A 15,254-nucleotide genomic window follows, 5' to 3' on the forward strand; every position below is an offset into this window, starting at 1 on the left:
TGAAAATGTGGAATAGGTATAAGGGGAAGAAAATTGCCAGAATGCCACCTGAAGATATTCAAGCTGAGAATACGAATGATGTGAGGTATTCTGATAAGAAGCGGACCTTCGTCTACAGTGTATAGGCAACACGGAACATGACTAGGGTAGGGTCAATCTATTAAACCTTCTACTAGAATTAGAGAGCACATCAATGGGATGCAAGTTTCTGCCTTGAATTGAAAACTTTTCATGTCCCATATTGGGCGAGAAGGTACAGTGCATTCTAAATCTCAATATATATATTTATAACTTAAGAGATAGGCGAGGGCTTCATGTGGAATTAATTCATTGGCAGCAGCTGGACGAGAACGCGCAGTCGCATGGATGTATCCCCCATTTGATGGAGCTTAGGATAGGAGGCCATCCTAGGCTAGAAGATACGTAAGAATCGCCGTATCCTGTGCTAAGAGTAGGTATTCACCTTCCCCGAGGCTGTTGCAGGCAGTGAATCCCGAAGAAGCATTGATGACTACCACATTACTCAACAAGTCAGAATTTAAACTCGTCTAGATTAGCACCTGGCCCCAATCATCTACTCTCAACGCACTGCATGAAGCAATTTCGTTCATCACATACGCGAGTTTTGACCAAGTCACCTCATTAGATGACGGACTATTATTTTTTGTGTCGTTATTAACACAAAGCAACATCCAAGCGAAGCGAAAGAGGTTAGCGACTGGTACACTTTAGTGTGCCTAGGTTTTACTACTAATACTAGAGATTAGGCTTATAGAAGTTAGGTAGAGAGTCCGCGAGAGCTCGAAATACGAAACTCTTAGCTTGAGATCGAATTCTGCACGGCCATCCATTCCCTACTCCCAAGCCGAATCTCTAGCGTTTGTGACAAAGCTCCATATTTCCTTACCTCGCGAGCTACGCGATATAGTGTACGGATACTTTTAGGACTAGGTTATCATGCAGGATACTCTGGACTGAATCGACATGTGTAAGATTGAGTGCACTAGCCTCTTCACAGCTGCGTCACCTAGATGAATATAACGAAGTTCGCTTTACTTAAATACATCGGTATGGATGTTGCTCGAGAAGCTGCCGTGTTCTATGATCTTGGCCGTTGCAGCCTTGGGGGTGCGCAAGACTGGGAATGGTCTATGACTGTGGACTTCTTTCGGCCTTAGGATGATGCCAAGCGATCATTTCACAGGGTTTGATATACAGAATAATCCGTAAAATATCCTATATCTCTAGAATCACAACCACCACCACCACCAAACGCTCTCTTCGGAGAGTAGTGAGGCAGAACTTTGAGGTTTTGCTTGACATTCGACGCAAAGCAAGTCTCAGACTGAGCCGATTAATTGGACACTTTGCTTTCGACCACATTCTAGAGCACTCGTTAGAGGCAATGCGGCCTGTGTACTGCAATCTGAATACAGCCGGTGCGACATTCACATCACGGTAGCAGGCAGGCACTTCACCTTTGTAGAGATTAAGAACTTCTTCGAAATCTCCTTAGAAGACTAGCGGCGAAAGCGTATCCCTCCGACCATGAAACGAACTCTCCTCAAATGCTAATTCAGAGAACTCCATTGGTCTCACCGAGGAAGAATTTTCGGATCTAGAAGACTCCAAGGACGAGAAGGTGTGGGAGCCTAGCGAAGCGGCGACCCCAATACTCACATGAATTGGGAACGGTTAAGGTATCTAAATACTTGCAGAAGTTAACAAGGGAATATCAACCCACTGCATCTACCTGCAACTGCAAAATTTGCTACATGTCTATTACTGCACATTAACGCCCACTTCGGTCAGTCAACAGGAGGAATTCGCCTCTTGCTGGGAGTGACATGCAATCTTCGCCCCTGTCCATCGTCACCGCCTCCACATTCACACCGCCTCCTTTTCTGCCGGATTTTCATCTAGCGCCTTGGCAACGGTGACATCCTCCCATCCCCTGATTGGCCAAATTCTTCCCTCTGTTTTACAGTTATAAAATCTGGGAGTGCAGTGACACTTCACATAGCTCATCAGTCTCTCACAATTGAATCTTTTCTGCGAACATATGGATACTATTGAGCATTCTGCTTTGGAGGACCAACATGGTAGAAGTGGCGATGTTGAGAAAGGAAATGGGGAGGCTGAATTTGTATCTTCTGGTGAGTCTCACTATACAGGTTGGGTGTGTTGGGTATACAGAGGGGAGGGATTTGCTGACTTTACTTGAGGCAATGATGGAACAAACGAGAGCCTTCCTCCTCTGAAGGAGCTCTCCTTTTTGGATAGGTTTCTCGTAATCTGGATCATCCTGGCAATGGCAATCGGAATCATCCTAGGGAATACGGTGCCATCAACGGGTCCTGCGTTACAGAAGGGACAGTTTGTTGGTGTTAGTTTACCAATCGGTGCGTCTACTCTGGGACATTTTTAACACTGCCGTGGGTCAAACTCTCTAACTCACAGAAGCTATCGGCCTCCTCGTAATGATGTATCCAATCCTCTGCAAAGTCCGCTTCGAAACACTCCACCTCCTTCTCGGCTCCCGCGCTCTCTGGATCCAAATTCTCGTCTCTTTCGTCTTAAATTGGATCATTGCACCCCTATTCATGGTTGCTCTGGCATGGGCCTTCCTCCCTGATCGCCAGGATCTCCGCGAAGGCCTCATATTTGTTGGAATAGCGCGCTGCATCGCCATGGTGCTAATCTGGACTGATCTCGCTAAGGGAGATGGCGATTACTGTGCTGTGCTTGTGGCGTTCAATTCTATCTTGCAGATTGTCTTGTTTGCACCATTTGCAGTGTTCTACATTCAGGTGGTTAGCCATGGGAAGAAGACAGGTGTGTCTTATAGCAAGGTTGCACAGAGTGTAGGAGTGTTTCTCGGAATTCCACTCGGTGCGGCCGTGTTTACAAGACTCATTTTGATCAAAGCCTTGGGAGAGGATATTTATCAGAGGCGCTTCATACGGTATATAGCGCCTTGGTCGCTGATCGGGCTGCTTTACACCATTATTGTTCTCTTCGCGAGCCAGGGACAGCATGTCGTGCGACAGATTACGGATGTGCTCCGAGTATGTGCACCGCTACTAGTGTATTTCCTCGTCATCTTCACGTCTACCGTCTGGTTTTGCTGGAAGATGGGTTTCGGCTATAAGATCAGCTGCACACAAAGTTTCACCGCTGCCAGCAATAACTTTGAGCTAGCTATCGCGGTGGTGGTTGCTGTGTATGGGGCCGGAAGTGGACAAGCATTAGCAAGTACAGTTGGCCCGTTGATTGAGGTTCCAGTGCTTGTGGGGTTAGTGTATGTCTTGCAATTCTTCAAGAAGAGATGGGGCTGGAAAGGATGATCAGATTAAAGGAGAAGAGCGTTCAGGGGGATGATTGGACATGAGACGTGAGTGAGCATGACGATAATTCTTCGGAAACTGAGATTCAGGGAGTACCATTTTCCAGAGCGAGCAGCTGAACTGAAATCTTCGAAATTTGCTTGACTGTTGAGGACGAATCAATCGCTGAATCTCCCTAGACACCAGATTATTATAAAGCAAAAAGAAAGAAAGACAGAATAGAACTTTTGCGAATTGTCTCCAAGGTTCCCATAAGTTAGCTGGGAATAGGCTAACGTGCCCTTTCAAACAGGAACGTGCACTTGCAGAGCGGAACACTTCCGATGCAACTTCTGACGCAACTCGGCCCGTTGCGTATGCTCGGGCTTTTTGTCACGTAATGGGGCCGAGACCGAAACCGAAATAGATAGCGTCTTCAATGAGATTTTGCTATGTATATGGTTTCCCTCTGTCTGCTTCTGCAATGTTTATCTGTGAAGTTTGGTGGCTTGGTGCTGAGGGAGTTAGTTAGTACGGGGTAACTGCCGGGGAATGGGAGGCCAAAGAAAGCTCAGCTAGCTTTGCTAAGCGGGAATAATTGCTCATCTGTCATGGCTAAGCAATGAGCTAGATACTCTTGGCGTTAAAATAATCAGAGGTATCAATCCTCTTATCGCTCGGCGAGACCGGTTTGCATAAGGATCATCCTCTTAAGAACCCCTGAAGGCCGTTGGACTGAAGGAATCACAGATGCATGATCAGCAGCCGCAGTTAGGAGTCTGGGTATGGATCCCAAGGGTGAGCCTTGGAATAAACTCAAATCATACTAAGTTCCTATTCCTTGTACCTAGGTATAGCCTAGGTACCAACTGCGCTCTGTAGTCTGAATCATATATGCAAAGCAAGCACCGTAACACTAGACGTATTATTAGAGTCGTAGCTCTTAGTTCCGACAATGGCGGCGAGTGAATGCTATCAACAAAGGCAGACGAAATACTGTGAAGTGATAGGAAAGCTACAGGTTGAGGCGGTTCGGATGTTTAGCGATCTGCAGAAGCGCATTTTTAGGCAGAGCCTGAATGGTCTGTTGCCTATTGTGTCGACAGATTGCCTAGGTCTAACTCTACCGTCCTTCAAAGCGCATCCAACGCTTTCCTAATTTAGGAATCATGGCATGATTTCTGGGGCCGACTAGGTGACCGTTACGGATGTCGAAGGCTCGTCGCCACTGTGTGGTTGACCCCTTGGCAATGAAGATACATTTCGTACCCGTACATTCGGTCCCGCGAGAGACAATGCTGTGCAAAGGGAACTGCTGCCGAGTGTGCGTTCCCAGGTCATTTACTTTGATGGAGTTGGAACCCTACGGCAGACAGATCGTTTGTAACCAAGCTTAGAAAACCCGACGGAGACGCGATGATCAATTTCCGCTGCTCCATTCGGCAGCGAACCGTACAGGCGGGTCGTTGCTTCAACCGTCTGTGTCTCGTACCGCAAATTTGGCGTTGGTAAATGTGCCATGAGATAGATAACGTATGTTGTGTTCGGTGCTGTAGTCATCGGTCAATGCTGGCTGATTGGAAGCCCATATACCTAGGTATATGGAGGATGGTAGCTCGGTCCCAAGTCGGCGCTTCTCTTCATTATTAGAAAGAAACTCAGGCAGATACCGACTAGGTGGGAAAGTCACGCCTCTCACAAGTCAAGCGGGTCGCAACTTAGGAGAGGATGATTCGCGTCGCTATCGGACGGGCTCCACTGACGGAAGGGAGTGCCAATTTAGACTCTGGGCATGCCGCGCACCCACACGGCTGGGACATTGATTCTTCGATGCTTCTGGAAAAGAACTGTAACGGCGTGGGGGAAGCATGGCGTTTCGAAAGACCATCGGCTGCAGTCACTAAAGCAACGACGAGGTTCCGCCTACGCGCGATGTGTTGAGGGGTGGGCCCTTCTCAACGTCCCTGATGCGCTCAAGCTCTAACAGGCGCCTGCTTGTCCACACCGGACCACGTAGCTCCCCGTCACCGCCAGTCGGGCGAGTGTCAGCAGCTCAGTCAAGGCGTCGTTCTCACTTGTAAGAGGCCAAGTCCCTTGCATAATTGGACTATGGTCGTGGGCTGAATAAGGACAGCAGTCGAGGCAGGAGGGATTCCTACCCTTTCAGTCACCGATCATGGTCCTGCAACACGACCGAACCGGATTTCAACCGTTGGCGAGCGACGGTGGGCGGCAGACGTGTCGCATGTGGCGAGCTCAGAGCACATCGGGCTGAGGACAATGTAACATAAGTCACCTCGTCAGTTTGTGTTGGACATGGAGTGTGCAGCAGTGCAGCACCGAGATGAGCTGGGCAGGTTCCAGGAACACGGGCTCACTTTATCATCGGATCACTCTCAATTGCCGGCACAGGGCTGGACATAACCACGATCCTACTTCAGCACTCCGCTGAGCGCCGCTCCGTCTGCCCACTGCTTGTTTCGTCATGATCAATGCCCTCAATGTAGTGGCGGGAACGCCTCATCCTCATTCACACACGCGACGGCGTCCTTGTCTGCCAGATCACGCATGGTCATAATACCAGCAACTGTTATAGACAGGGAATGCTCTTTGTGTCCGGTCTTTGACTAATCCACGAGCAGAACTGGATCCGGTCGAAAGAAACGGGGTCATCACACCTTTCGTGTGTCACATCGTCGTCTGGCCTCTGCCGCGTGCCAGTTCGTATGCAGTCTCATTTCACCACCACTAACACCTCTGGAGAGCATCCTTGGTTTGAAGAATGGCCCCTCACTGTGAGAGGCCGCGCCGTTCAACGCCTATGCGCAGACTGCATGAGCGTGGAGTGGTTCGCCGGTGCAGCGCGCTGCTTGCCCACGGACCGACTCTTCTTTCCAATACGGCGGGTTCGAGAGCGAAACGTCCCAGACGTGTGGTTGTGCCGCGCAGGCGCTCTGCTCGCCGCCATGCGGCATGTTTCATCTCAAATTGATGACGGGCTTCCTTGCAGCGTCCTGCCCCGTCCCCGCACCTCGCCGAGCCATCGCGATTCCGCGTCGTGGCCTGCTGCTTTTCCAACCCTCTCCTCATCAGTGGCGCGCGCACCAGCTCGGCCGCTTTGGGAATGCTCGTTGGCCGCAAAAGGGGCTTACTCCCTTTTCTGAGGCCATCCATTTCAGAGAAGTAAGAGGAGTTGCGACGTAGCAGCGCCATCCTCCGCCGCGGGACCACCGGAGGAGGAAGGTGCGTTCAGCCCAATGCTATTCGCGACCAACCGTGAATTGCTTCGGGGCATTTACTCCTCCAGGACTCGAATAAAAACTCGAGCCTCACCACACCTCATCATCCTCCTGCCCGGGCTCATCACATGTTCTTTTCTCGAGTCCGGATGAGCGCGACGATGACGGCAGCGAGTACCTTTCTATATTTTGTATATTTTGCTCTATTGCATTCTCTCACAGGCTCCCGGCGATCCGCTCGATTTAAATTTACTCCAGGCACCAATGCTCGCTAGCTCGCAGCTAATTTGCCCAATGGCTGCCTGCACCCCCATCAATAATCAATCGCTGACAGCTCCGCACCGCAATTGCCGCACCCTAGCCAGTCGGTCGGAAACTAGAAAGTGAATGACAGGAGCAATGTCAGGCCTGCAAAGTCTCCTTACCGAGCCGGAGGGGGAACCGCAGCGAGAGAGCACGCACCAGCTTGATCCCAGGGCAGGTTGAAGCTTGGAACCACACTCTCGGATCTCTTACGATTCATGTCACTCTCGCCCTTCATTTCACCATCATTTTTACTCACACCTCCCGGCCTCTTCACTGGTCAAGGTGCCGCATCCAACACATGGCCTCCAGCCTTAAGAAGTCGGCAACTAATGAGGCGCCTTGTGACAAGGAGTGGGTGGTGAGTTTGTTGATGGGCTTGCATGTCTCGTGCTACCAAGGAGGCTGCGATTTGCGTCCTGCATTTGAATCCTTCCCCCGAGTGTAAGCGACCACCGCCGGGGCTTTTGTTCATCAATTGGGCAAGCGCAGAGCAGCCAATCCCGATCAGCTATGGACAGTAATATCTTTGTCTCTTCATCTCCCACTTCGCCTGCTGATCGAATTGTTGGAGGCTCATGTAGCGAGGATGCGTACTTTCAAGCACAAACATCAAAGGTAACTCTGATATCCAAGCTCAACAGCACCAAAAATTACCCAGGAATGCAGACTCTCCTTGCGTGCTCAATTATTACCGAGAACGGCACGGAACGGAACGTGTGCTGCCAGCTTGCTTGCAGAACACAGACGCAGCAACGGGCGCAACCAAACTTGATGACTGGGAACTCGCACGCCTGGCAACACCATTTCTCGTGTCTATGCGCGCATCACCCCCAGATCTCGGGGTGACCTCTTTGTGATCCCAGGATATGCGACTCATGCAGGAGGCCGAGGCTGGCTTGCGAGCTCCAACGCCTTGCAGACAGACCTCTGGGACAGGGCAGCTGCGATAGGCGGCGGTTTGTCAGAAGCGACACCTGGAGCTGAAGCGGGTCGCGGTGACTAACGAGAATGTTGGGAACGTCTCAGGAGAAAGTCAAACCTTGTCTTCAGTCGAAAAACCAACAGTGCCGAATGATATTTCCATGTGGCGCCAAACCATCCACAAGGACTGCGCGACTAGAGTCTCCCCAACGCAATCAAGAAACAGCGAGGCATGTAATTCGTGCAGAAACGCCCAAAGGATCCGCACACCACGAGCATGGAACGACCGGCGCCGCACGCTGCGGCCGCGCACATGGTGAGCTGCGCTGTGCGAACACGCAGCAATCTTGCCATGGCGGAGAGTTGGTGGTGTGGGAGCAACAAGTTCGGACAGCTCACCGTGTGTGCTGGACATGATTGGCGGGCCCTGCGAAGAGTGAAGGCTGGGGTTCGGCTGCCATCTCGACGTGTTCTCGTTCTTGACCCATGATCGGTCATGACGGCGCGCGCTAGGCCTCGCTCCGGAGCAACCGTCTTCTGCCCGGGCGCGCGGTCGTCGGTTTGTGATTGTTTTGTTGTTGTTTTTATCGTTGTTGTGGTGGTCCTCCAGCAGCGGCAGTAGCGACAGCAGCGTCTTCTCTACCGACGAGCCTTGCTTTGGGGCCGCGGTGATGATACGTGAGCGCTCGGTTCCAGGGTACGTCAAGGAAGACGTGGGAGGCGCACGACAAGGATGCGAGGGATGAATTGGAGGAGAGGGGCTGGCTGGAGCCGGTCTTCTGGGAGGCTTGCTGATGAGCCAATTACCCGCTCGACCCGCTAGCTTGGCCACCCTGTGGACCTTGCCCTGGGCCTTCTCCAAGACAAATTCCGACTGTGTGGACCTGGGTCGGTGAGTGCGCTGCTGGGCACTTTTTCCTTGGATTAGAGGCCGCTAAGCCGTAGGGGCTTTTTACTCCGGAGAAGGAGGGCAGGCTTCGCGCCGCGCATGAGAATGCCGGTAAAAATTAATAACGATGCTATTATTGCGTGGTTCCCAGCAGCTAGCGCAGCGGCCGCCCTCGGGGACACTGGAGTCAGCGAGCTGCGTCGAGCCCCAAGAGACAGATGGACGTGCTACGCTTAACGAACTTGCTTGTTGCTCGTGCCGTGCAACCTTGGCTGGATCCGACATGGGGCAGATGTTTTGAAATCTGGGCGCTACTTGACTGCTAAAGCCCCTGCCGTGCGATCCTGGTGAGTTTGGCTTGCCAGTGCACACCCGCTCCCACCAGCACGTCCCGGCGAACTGTTAATAAAACCTCCTCCCCGCCCCCAGCACCAGCGCGGACTGCTTCTCACCATTCTGCGCTGTCCACTCACGCATCGACGCCCGCACCCACCCTCTGTCCCCCCCCCCCTCTCAGCCGCCTGCCCTCAACCATCTCGCCTCGCCAGCGCAGCCGCATAAGTGTCGTCGCCGCGCCCTCACCGCTCCGCAGTTCGACGTCCCATAACCAGCGTCGTCCGCGACACACCTCCGTCTCCCCGCCTGGTGACTGCGACTTATTAAACCGCGTGTCCGCTTCCACGAGCGCTGTAGGCGGATTTATGAGGAGCAAGGCTGCTCCAATGGTTACGATGGCTTCGAATGGGTGAGTGGAGCACTGCTCTCCCCGCTCCGTGCGACGCTGCCCTCGGCCGCGCTTGCTCGCTTTCCGTGTCTCCCTGCGTTCACCTACTCGAGCGCCCCACTGACCGAGTGGAATTAACAGGTTGGCCGTTCCTGCTTCTAGCAACTACGTCGAGAATGGACGATCGTACCATGTAAGCCACACCTACCGAGTTTCAATTCCCACCAGTGCCAAATTTGCTGACCCCTCGTAGGGCTTCCGCCGGGGAATATACATGTTCCCGTGTGACGAGGTGAGAAATCCAGCCCTCAGACGTGTTCTCCTAGACGAGCAAGACTCTAGTTCGCTAACCCGACGTGCACTGCGCAGCCCGAAAAGGACCGCATGGACATTTACCACAAATTGTTCCTCGTTGCACGAAGAGACCAGCTGCATCAGGCTCCGATCCCGCCAAATTGGGAGCCCCGCATCCTTGATTTGGGCTGTGGGACAGGTATCTGGGCGATTGACATGGCAGAGTAAGTCTGGTTCCGCAACCTGCAGTGTGCCTCCGCGCCATTCACCAAGGCTCCTGTTTCCTCTGCATAGTTCTTTGCTAACCTTTTGTGTGTGTAGTCGTTACTTGAACGCCGAGGTGCGTCGTCCGCTTCACTCTCAGCCCTCCTCGTATGGGCAGACAACTGATTCTGAATACCGCAGGTTCTGGGCCTGGACCTGGTCAACATCCAGCCAGAAAAGTGTGTGCCCCCAATCCGGCCGAAATTGGCGCCAGTGCTCACATCCCCTGTGTTCAGGATCCCGCCGAACTTGCGATTCCGCGTCCCCCGCGATTACGAGAGCCCGTGGTCCCTAGGCGAAGACTCCTGGGACTTGATCCATCTGCGAATGGCCGCCGGCAGCGTCTCGAGCTGGCCAGAGCTGTACCAGAAGATCTTCACGTACGATGGCGCGCGCTGTGGCCTGTTACACCAGAACTAACTTTCTGCTAGGCACCTACGGCCGGGCTCTGGATGGATAGAGCACGTCGAAATCGATCTGGAGCCACGCTGTGACGACCAGACCTTGTCTCCAGAGAGTGCCTTAGTGAAGTGGTACAACTACTTAGCGGATGCCACTAACCGCGTTTCACGCCCCATTGCCTACAACCATCAGACCCGGCAGTTGCTGCAATCAGCCGGCTTCATTGACATTCAGGAGATCGTCATCCGCGCACCGTACAATTCGTGGCCCAACGACCCGCACCAGAAAGAGATCGGCAGGTGGTACAACTTAGGGATAACCGAGGGCCTGGAAGCCCTGAGCTTCGCCCCCTTCACAAGGGTCAACCGGTGGGATGTGAACGAGCACGTCAAACCACTCGTCGAGGCTGTCCGACTCCAGATATGTAACAAGAAGATTCATGCGTACAACAATATGTAGGTCTACCCCTGCGTCACCGCCGTGATACCAATTTTTTGACGTTACCTGCCGATACTGACCCTTTGCTTAACAGTCATATCTGGACTGCCAGGAGACCGCAGCAATGAGCTGGTAATTTATTGACCACTGATCCGTCATACGCAGTCTGCACTACTTCTGAATCGATCCTCAATATTGGCTTCGGTCAAGGCCACCGGCCCACTCTCGTCCGATTGCCAACTTTCCAATTCAAACCTCGCGCTCGCCTTTCCTGTTGAGCAATGTCATTTTAGGATTTTGACATCATCGCACATTTCGGATTAGTTGGAACATTTCTCAAAATGGATGCAGGTGGGATGCCTCTATACACACAATTTGTCAACCAAACCCAACAGAGGCATTTCGGCAACGGGAGTTATTGGGTCAAAAGGAAGCAAGGATCACGATCTCAACGCAGGACAATGGCCACCGCCTCGACTCTGCTATACTCCTCACACCAGAGTACTCGCTCTTAACTCTTCATCTCCTCTCTCCGCTTTTCTTACTCGGCGGCGCATGTGTGCGTGGGACAAAAATGGAGTCTTTTTGGGCGATTGCACTATGCTAGGCGTTTTATTTTGTTTTGGGCCAGCATTCACGCAACATTGATACCTTGCTACTGCTTTTCACATTCCTGCCTGTTCTCCCGCAATAAGAGATGGTTCACATGGCTGGGTTTTTTGTCTGCATTCCAACCGCCGTCCCCCACTTTTCCATTCTAATGTTTTCCTCCCTGATCTGGACCCTGCTCTGTTGGTTGCTCGCGTCGTGGCTTTCAGCGTTGAAGCATTTCATGCGGGCTGCTTTCGTGTGCATTGCTTTGCCTTGCACTGGCTGCAGGCCTCTGGTGGCTCCGTACGAACGCACACCACAGTTCCTTCAGGTCATATTCCTTTTGGGCTGCAAGCCGTGTTGCTCGGTGCGTGGTTGGGACAGCGCGTGATTTTTTGCTTTTTGTCGCCGGGTGGCTTTCCGGAGTACAATCTCCGCAGCTTCCAAGCGGTCTCACGCACATGGTGTTAGAGGGCCAAGGTGGTTATGAGGAGGTCGTCTTTCGGTGTCCGACTGAATATAATAGGAGAGCTTATACCCGCATCCGTCAATTGAGCTTCTTCTGAGCTGGTTTCAGTGTTCGCTGCTTTGATCTCTGCGTGGTCTTTTTGAAGCTGAGCTGCACTGCACAATTTCCTCCTGAGATGTGCGCCAGGCGTGCATCGTATATCGAACACGTCGAAGGCAGCCCAGCGTCAGTGCTCAGAAAGCCTCCGACCAGATAACCGGTACACTTCTCACGGCACGGAGCCTCGCCTCAGCCTCATCCCGCCCCTGGCTCCTCGATCCTGTGCAACGGTGCCCTCCTCGTAACCGCTGGCAACTCCGTTTGGCTGCACAATGCAATCGGGCATGCGTGCATCAGCTGCGCTGTGCTGCAGGGCTTCTGGTTGGAAGATGCGTGCATTGCAGGAAGCAAGTTTGACGTGGGCGTGTGGTGGCAAAATGAGAGTCCCAAATGAAAAAGATATTACTTTTCGTACACAGCGTCGGAGTAGACCTGCCCATCTAGGCAATTTGGGAGGACTGGCTGACTGTGCTCCGATGGTCAGTCTAGGAGTCGTGGGATTGTGTAAATGTGTGAATTAGCGGTCTGGCCATGCCCTACTGCAAAACTCCTTCTCTGCTATTGACACGTAGGTTAATTACTGCTCCTGGGACGTCCAGTGTGGCGGGTTGATGGCGGGTATTTTGGGAGAGGCAAAGTGTGACGAAAGATGCCCCTTCGAGGGGTTCATGACTCTTCCAATGCCTGCATGGGCACGCATCGACATCCGCCTTTACCAGCGCTGAGTAGCACACCATGCAAGGGTTGGGTAAAGGGCGTGATGAATTGCTGCATGCTGCTATCCTGTGTTGTGCGAGAGGTGCCCGGCTCAGTGGAACGGCTGAGTGTGCCTGCCTGCGCCCGTTGGTTCCGCCTCGACGCGCCGAGCCGATCACCTTAACTCCTCCAGCTTCCTCTATCTAAACAGGCATTTCCGCTCCCCTTTCCCTGCTGCACGCATGATGGATGAATCACGGCGCCAATCTTGGTTGCATTTGGCCCAGGAGATCGCCCGGCCGTTTCCTTGGTCTAACCGCTCACAAGTCCCGCTGACAAGTGACTCTGGTTCTAATTTTTTTTAACCAAGTGATCACCCCTCGCTGCAGACATCGTGAGCCACCCGCTCTGCGAAAATCTTTCTTCCTCTTAACACTTTTCTTATCGAACCCCTCACGGACCTTGGTTCAATGCGCACTTGCGATTTGCCAATTACTCTCGTGGAAGATGGCCGTCCGTGCCGATCGTTAAAATCCCCCGCGTTCCAGGGTCATTCACCGGCAGTGCACGTGTCGCGCGCTCTGCATCTCTGGGAGACCCCTCCACCTGCACGCGCTGATCAAACTCTCTTTTCAACACGACTCATGGGCATGTTGCACTCTGCTGTTGTAAGTTTAGCATGTCGCCGATTAGGTAGTTTTCTGCACACATCTCCGCCCTGTTCCCTCATCCACTCCACTACGTTTCAATTGTCATCGACTTTGTCTCGTCGCCCACCTCGTCTCGGATATATGTCCGAAATCTGGATAGCGCGCCCCCGATGCAGAATCGAAGTTTCGGCTGACGGCATCTAACTCAATCACCAATATCTTCACATTCTTGAGAGCTTTGTGCCGTAGACGCCAGGCTTTAACTCAAAAATCTAAATGTGAGAGCCCTCTAATTGGTGAACTAGAGAACTATGTTCATCCTCCATCCCAAGCCCCATCTACGCCATGCCACTCGTCAAGGAGATTTACGGGATCGAGGGCTCAGGGATTGAGCGCTTACTCGCGGACCCTTCATTCGGAAAGGACTGCATCGGACTCACTTGTCTGTATCTAGATGGCCCGAGATTAACCCACCCGGCCCAATTCCCCAGTTTTTAGTGTTTTGAGTTTTATTTCTCCACAGTCCATCCCACGCTTTCTCCACTATTATCCTTGTTTGCATGCTTCACTGTCGGTACTTAAAGGGCGCCTCGCTACCAGTCTGTCGACCACGAAACTACCCAGACTATTGGTCCCTTTCAGGCGTTTAAATGTTGGTAACATTTTGGTAAGCTTACTTCCCAATCCTCCTTTCCCGTCCATGTCATGTCATGTCATGTCTGTTTCGCATCTATCCTGAATCCTCCTTATGATGACAAACGCTGGGGCCATATGAGTTTGTTTCTGCTTTTCCCCTCACGCTATCACGCTATGTACCGCGAGGAGAGCGTGGGTGGGTAGCAGAACAGACGATGGTTTCACATCCAGCAATACACATATCTTCTCATCAATGTCTGAAACGAGCGCGCGGAGAATATTGGTACTTCGTATCCATTAGAACCATACGACTAATACACATGCCAATTTCAATTGCTAATGATTCATAGTTTCTCTAGGCTATGCTTGCTATGTACGCCACGATTTAGTGGACGCTATGTACCTGTCACGGCCGACGCGCTAGTGGTTTAAGTCACTAAAGTACACTTCAGCGAAGCGATTCTTCCAAGTTTCTTCGTCGGCCTCGTGACACCGTGAAGGTCTACAAGACCCGCGCTCTTGTTCTTGGATTCTGGATCCGACTTCTGGAAGCAACGAATGACTCGCTCTATTTACCGGCTCTTCTTGGCTTAGACCGGTGGACTGGCTTTGGGAGTCAGAAGATCGGCACTGTTGGAGCATTTCGTTTTCAAGCCAGGTGTATCCGACGTTCTTGCTACCTGATGAAAATCAGTAGATTGAACCAGCCTTCGTCTGACGTGTGGGCTCTAGGGAACTACTAGCTTTATCCACCGGTCCTTCTTGCTTTGGGGACACGGGTGGGGAGTGAAAAGTGCTGCGCGGTTGGGGCATGTCTTTCTCATGCCAGGTGTCCCCGACATTGTCGTTCCCTAAGAAAAGCCATGGGTTTAAAACTGACATTTTCATATGTGTGGTTCCTTTTTCTTTACAGTTGTTGGTTGTAGAATTTCTCGTGCTAGTTTGTTTGATCGGTGAAGAGTAGGGTTATAGGGTTAGACTCGTTGTGCTTAAATACCGTGAGGAAGATGCGGAACCATGTAATCATGCACGATAGGTAGAAATGTTTCCATCATAGTGTATGATAGCATTGTAACTACAACGTTGCAACCACAATAACGACTGTTGTAGGATGTCTTCATCGTCGTGTAGTCTTTTTCACCACAATATGACACTTCAACATGCCCACGTCATTCCAAGAGCATCACGGACCTTCGCACAACGCGCTTCTCAGGACATGTGAGGGGTTAATTATGGTGCAATGTAGTACAGGAATGAATCTGCTCCACTTCGATTAGTTTCAGTAATGGGGGAAAGGTTCGAGACTCACT

General features: G+C 51.9%; 6 protein-coding genes across 6 annotated transcripts; 3 read left to right on the forward strand and 3 right to left on the reverse strand.

The window, feature by feature from the left end:
* Window positions 1-2,062: 2,062 nt before the first annotated feature.
* BDR25DRAFT_379744 (arsenical-resistance protein) lies at window positions 2,063-3,347 on the forward strand (the record flags this gene model as incomplete). Its single annotated transcript, XM_033697633.1, has 3 exons — window positions 2,063-2,156; window positions 2,226-2,402; window positions 2,461-3,347. 3 exons carry the CDS (start codon window positions 2,063-2,065, stop codon window positions 3,345-3,347), a joined length of 1,158 nt encoding a protein of 385 aa, XP_033552891.1.
* A 649-nt stretch (window positions 3,348-3,996) lies between these two features.
* Window positions 3,997-6,690, reverse strand: BDR25DRAFT_350321 (uncharacterized protein; the record flags this gene model as incomplete). The annotated part of the gene is made up of 18 exons (XM_033694684.1): window positions 3,997-4,152; window positions 4,193-4,298; window positions 4,346-4,417; window positions 4,454-4,689; window positions 4,734-4,876; window positions 4,920-4,999; window positions 5,026-5,084; window positions 5,130-5,249; window positions 5,337-5,486; window positions 5,518-5,581; window positions 5,623-5,703; window positions 5,771-5,851; window positions 5,893-5,970; window positions 6,003-6,119; window positions 6,158-6,195; window positions 6,228-6,486; window positions 6,527-6,586; window positions 6,626-6,690. The coding sequence occupies 18 exons, from the start codon at window positions 6,688-6,690 to the stop codon at window positions 3,997-3,999; spliced, it is 1,965 nt and encodes a 654-aa protein (XP_033552892.1).
* Window positions 6,691-7,904: 1,214 nt separating this feature from the next.
* Window positions 7,905-9,216, reverse strand: BDR25DRAFT_310458 (uncharacterized protein; the record flags this gene model as incomplete). Its single annotated transcript, XM_033691152.1, has 2 exons — window positions 7,905-8,676; window positions 9,155-9,216. 2 exons carry the CDS (start codon window positions 9,214-9,216, stop codon window positions 7,905-7,907), a joined length of 834 nt encoding a protein of 277 aa, XP_033552893.1.
* A 358-nt stretch (window positions 9,217-9,574) lies between these two features.
* Window positions 9,575-10,931, forward strand: BDR25DRAFT_211653 (LaeA-like protein; the record flags this gene model as incomplete). The annotated part of the gene is made up of 8 exons (XM_033684692.1): window positions 9,575-9,598; window positions 9,659-9,697; window positions 9,775-9,923; window positions 10,021-10,039; window positions 10,105-10,142; window positions 10,200-10,343; window positions 10,395-10,820; window positions 10,898-10,931. Coding segments are annotated over 8 exons (873 nt in total), but the record flags the coding sequence as incomplete, so codon positions are not given.
* Window positions 10,932-10,952: 21 nt separating this feature from the next.
* On the forward strand, window positions 10,953-11,534 carry BDR25DRAFT_90143 (uncharacterized protein). Its single transcript, XM_033699217.1, has one exon. It carries the CDS (start codon window positions 11,149-11,151, stop codon window positions 11,449-11,451), a length of 303 nt encoding a protein of 100 aa, XP_033552895.1. The 5' UTR covers window positions 10,953-11,148; the 3' UTR covers window positions 11,452-11,534.
* Window positions 11,535-11,981, reverse strand: BDR25DRAFT_90137 (uncharacterized protein). Its single transcript, XM_033699216.1, has one exon. The coding sequence runs from the start codon at window positions 11,855-11,857 to the stop codon at window positions 11,618-11,620; it is 240 nt and encodes a 79-aa protein (XP_033552896.1). The 5' UTR covers window positions 11,858-11,981; the 3' UTR covers window positions 11,535-11,617.
* Between the last annotated feature and the right edge of the window lie 3,273 nt (window positions 11,982-15,254).

This window comes from Lindgomyces ingoldianus, assembly GCF_010093535.1.
Source record: "Lindgomyces ingoldianus strain ATCC 200398 unplaced genomic scaffold BDR25scaffold_4, whole genome shotgun sequence".
Classification (NCBI taxonomy): domain Eukaryota; kingdom Fungi; phylum Ascomycota; class Dothideomycetes; order Pleosporales; family Lindgomycetaceae; genus Lindgomyces; species Lindgomyces ingoldianus.

Excerpts from the sequence above, each read along its gene's own strand:
- BDR25DRAFT_90143 (XM_033699217.1), top strand. The coding sequence starts at position 11,149 with ATGCAGGTGGGATGCCTCTATACACACAATTTGTCAACCAAACCCAAC.
- BDR25DRAFT_90137 (XM_033699216.1), bottom strand. The coding sequence starts at position 11,857 with ATGTGCGTGAGACCGCTTGGAAGCTGCGGAGATTGTACTCCGGAAAGC.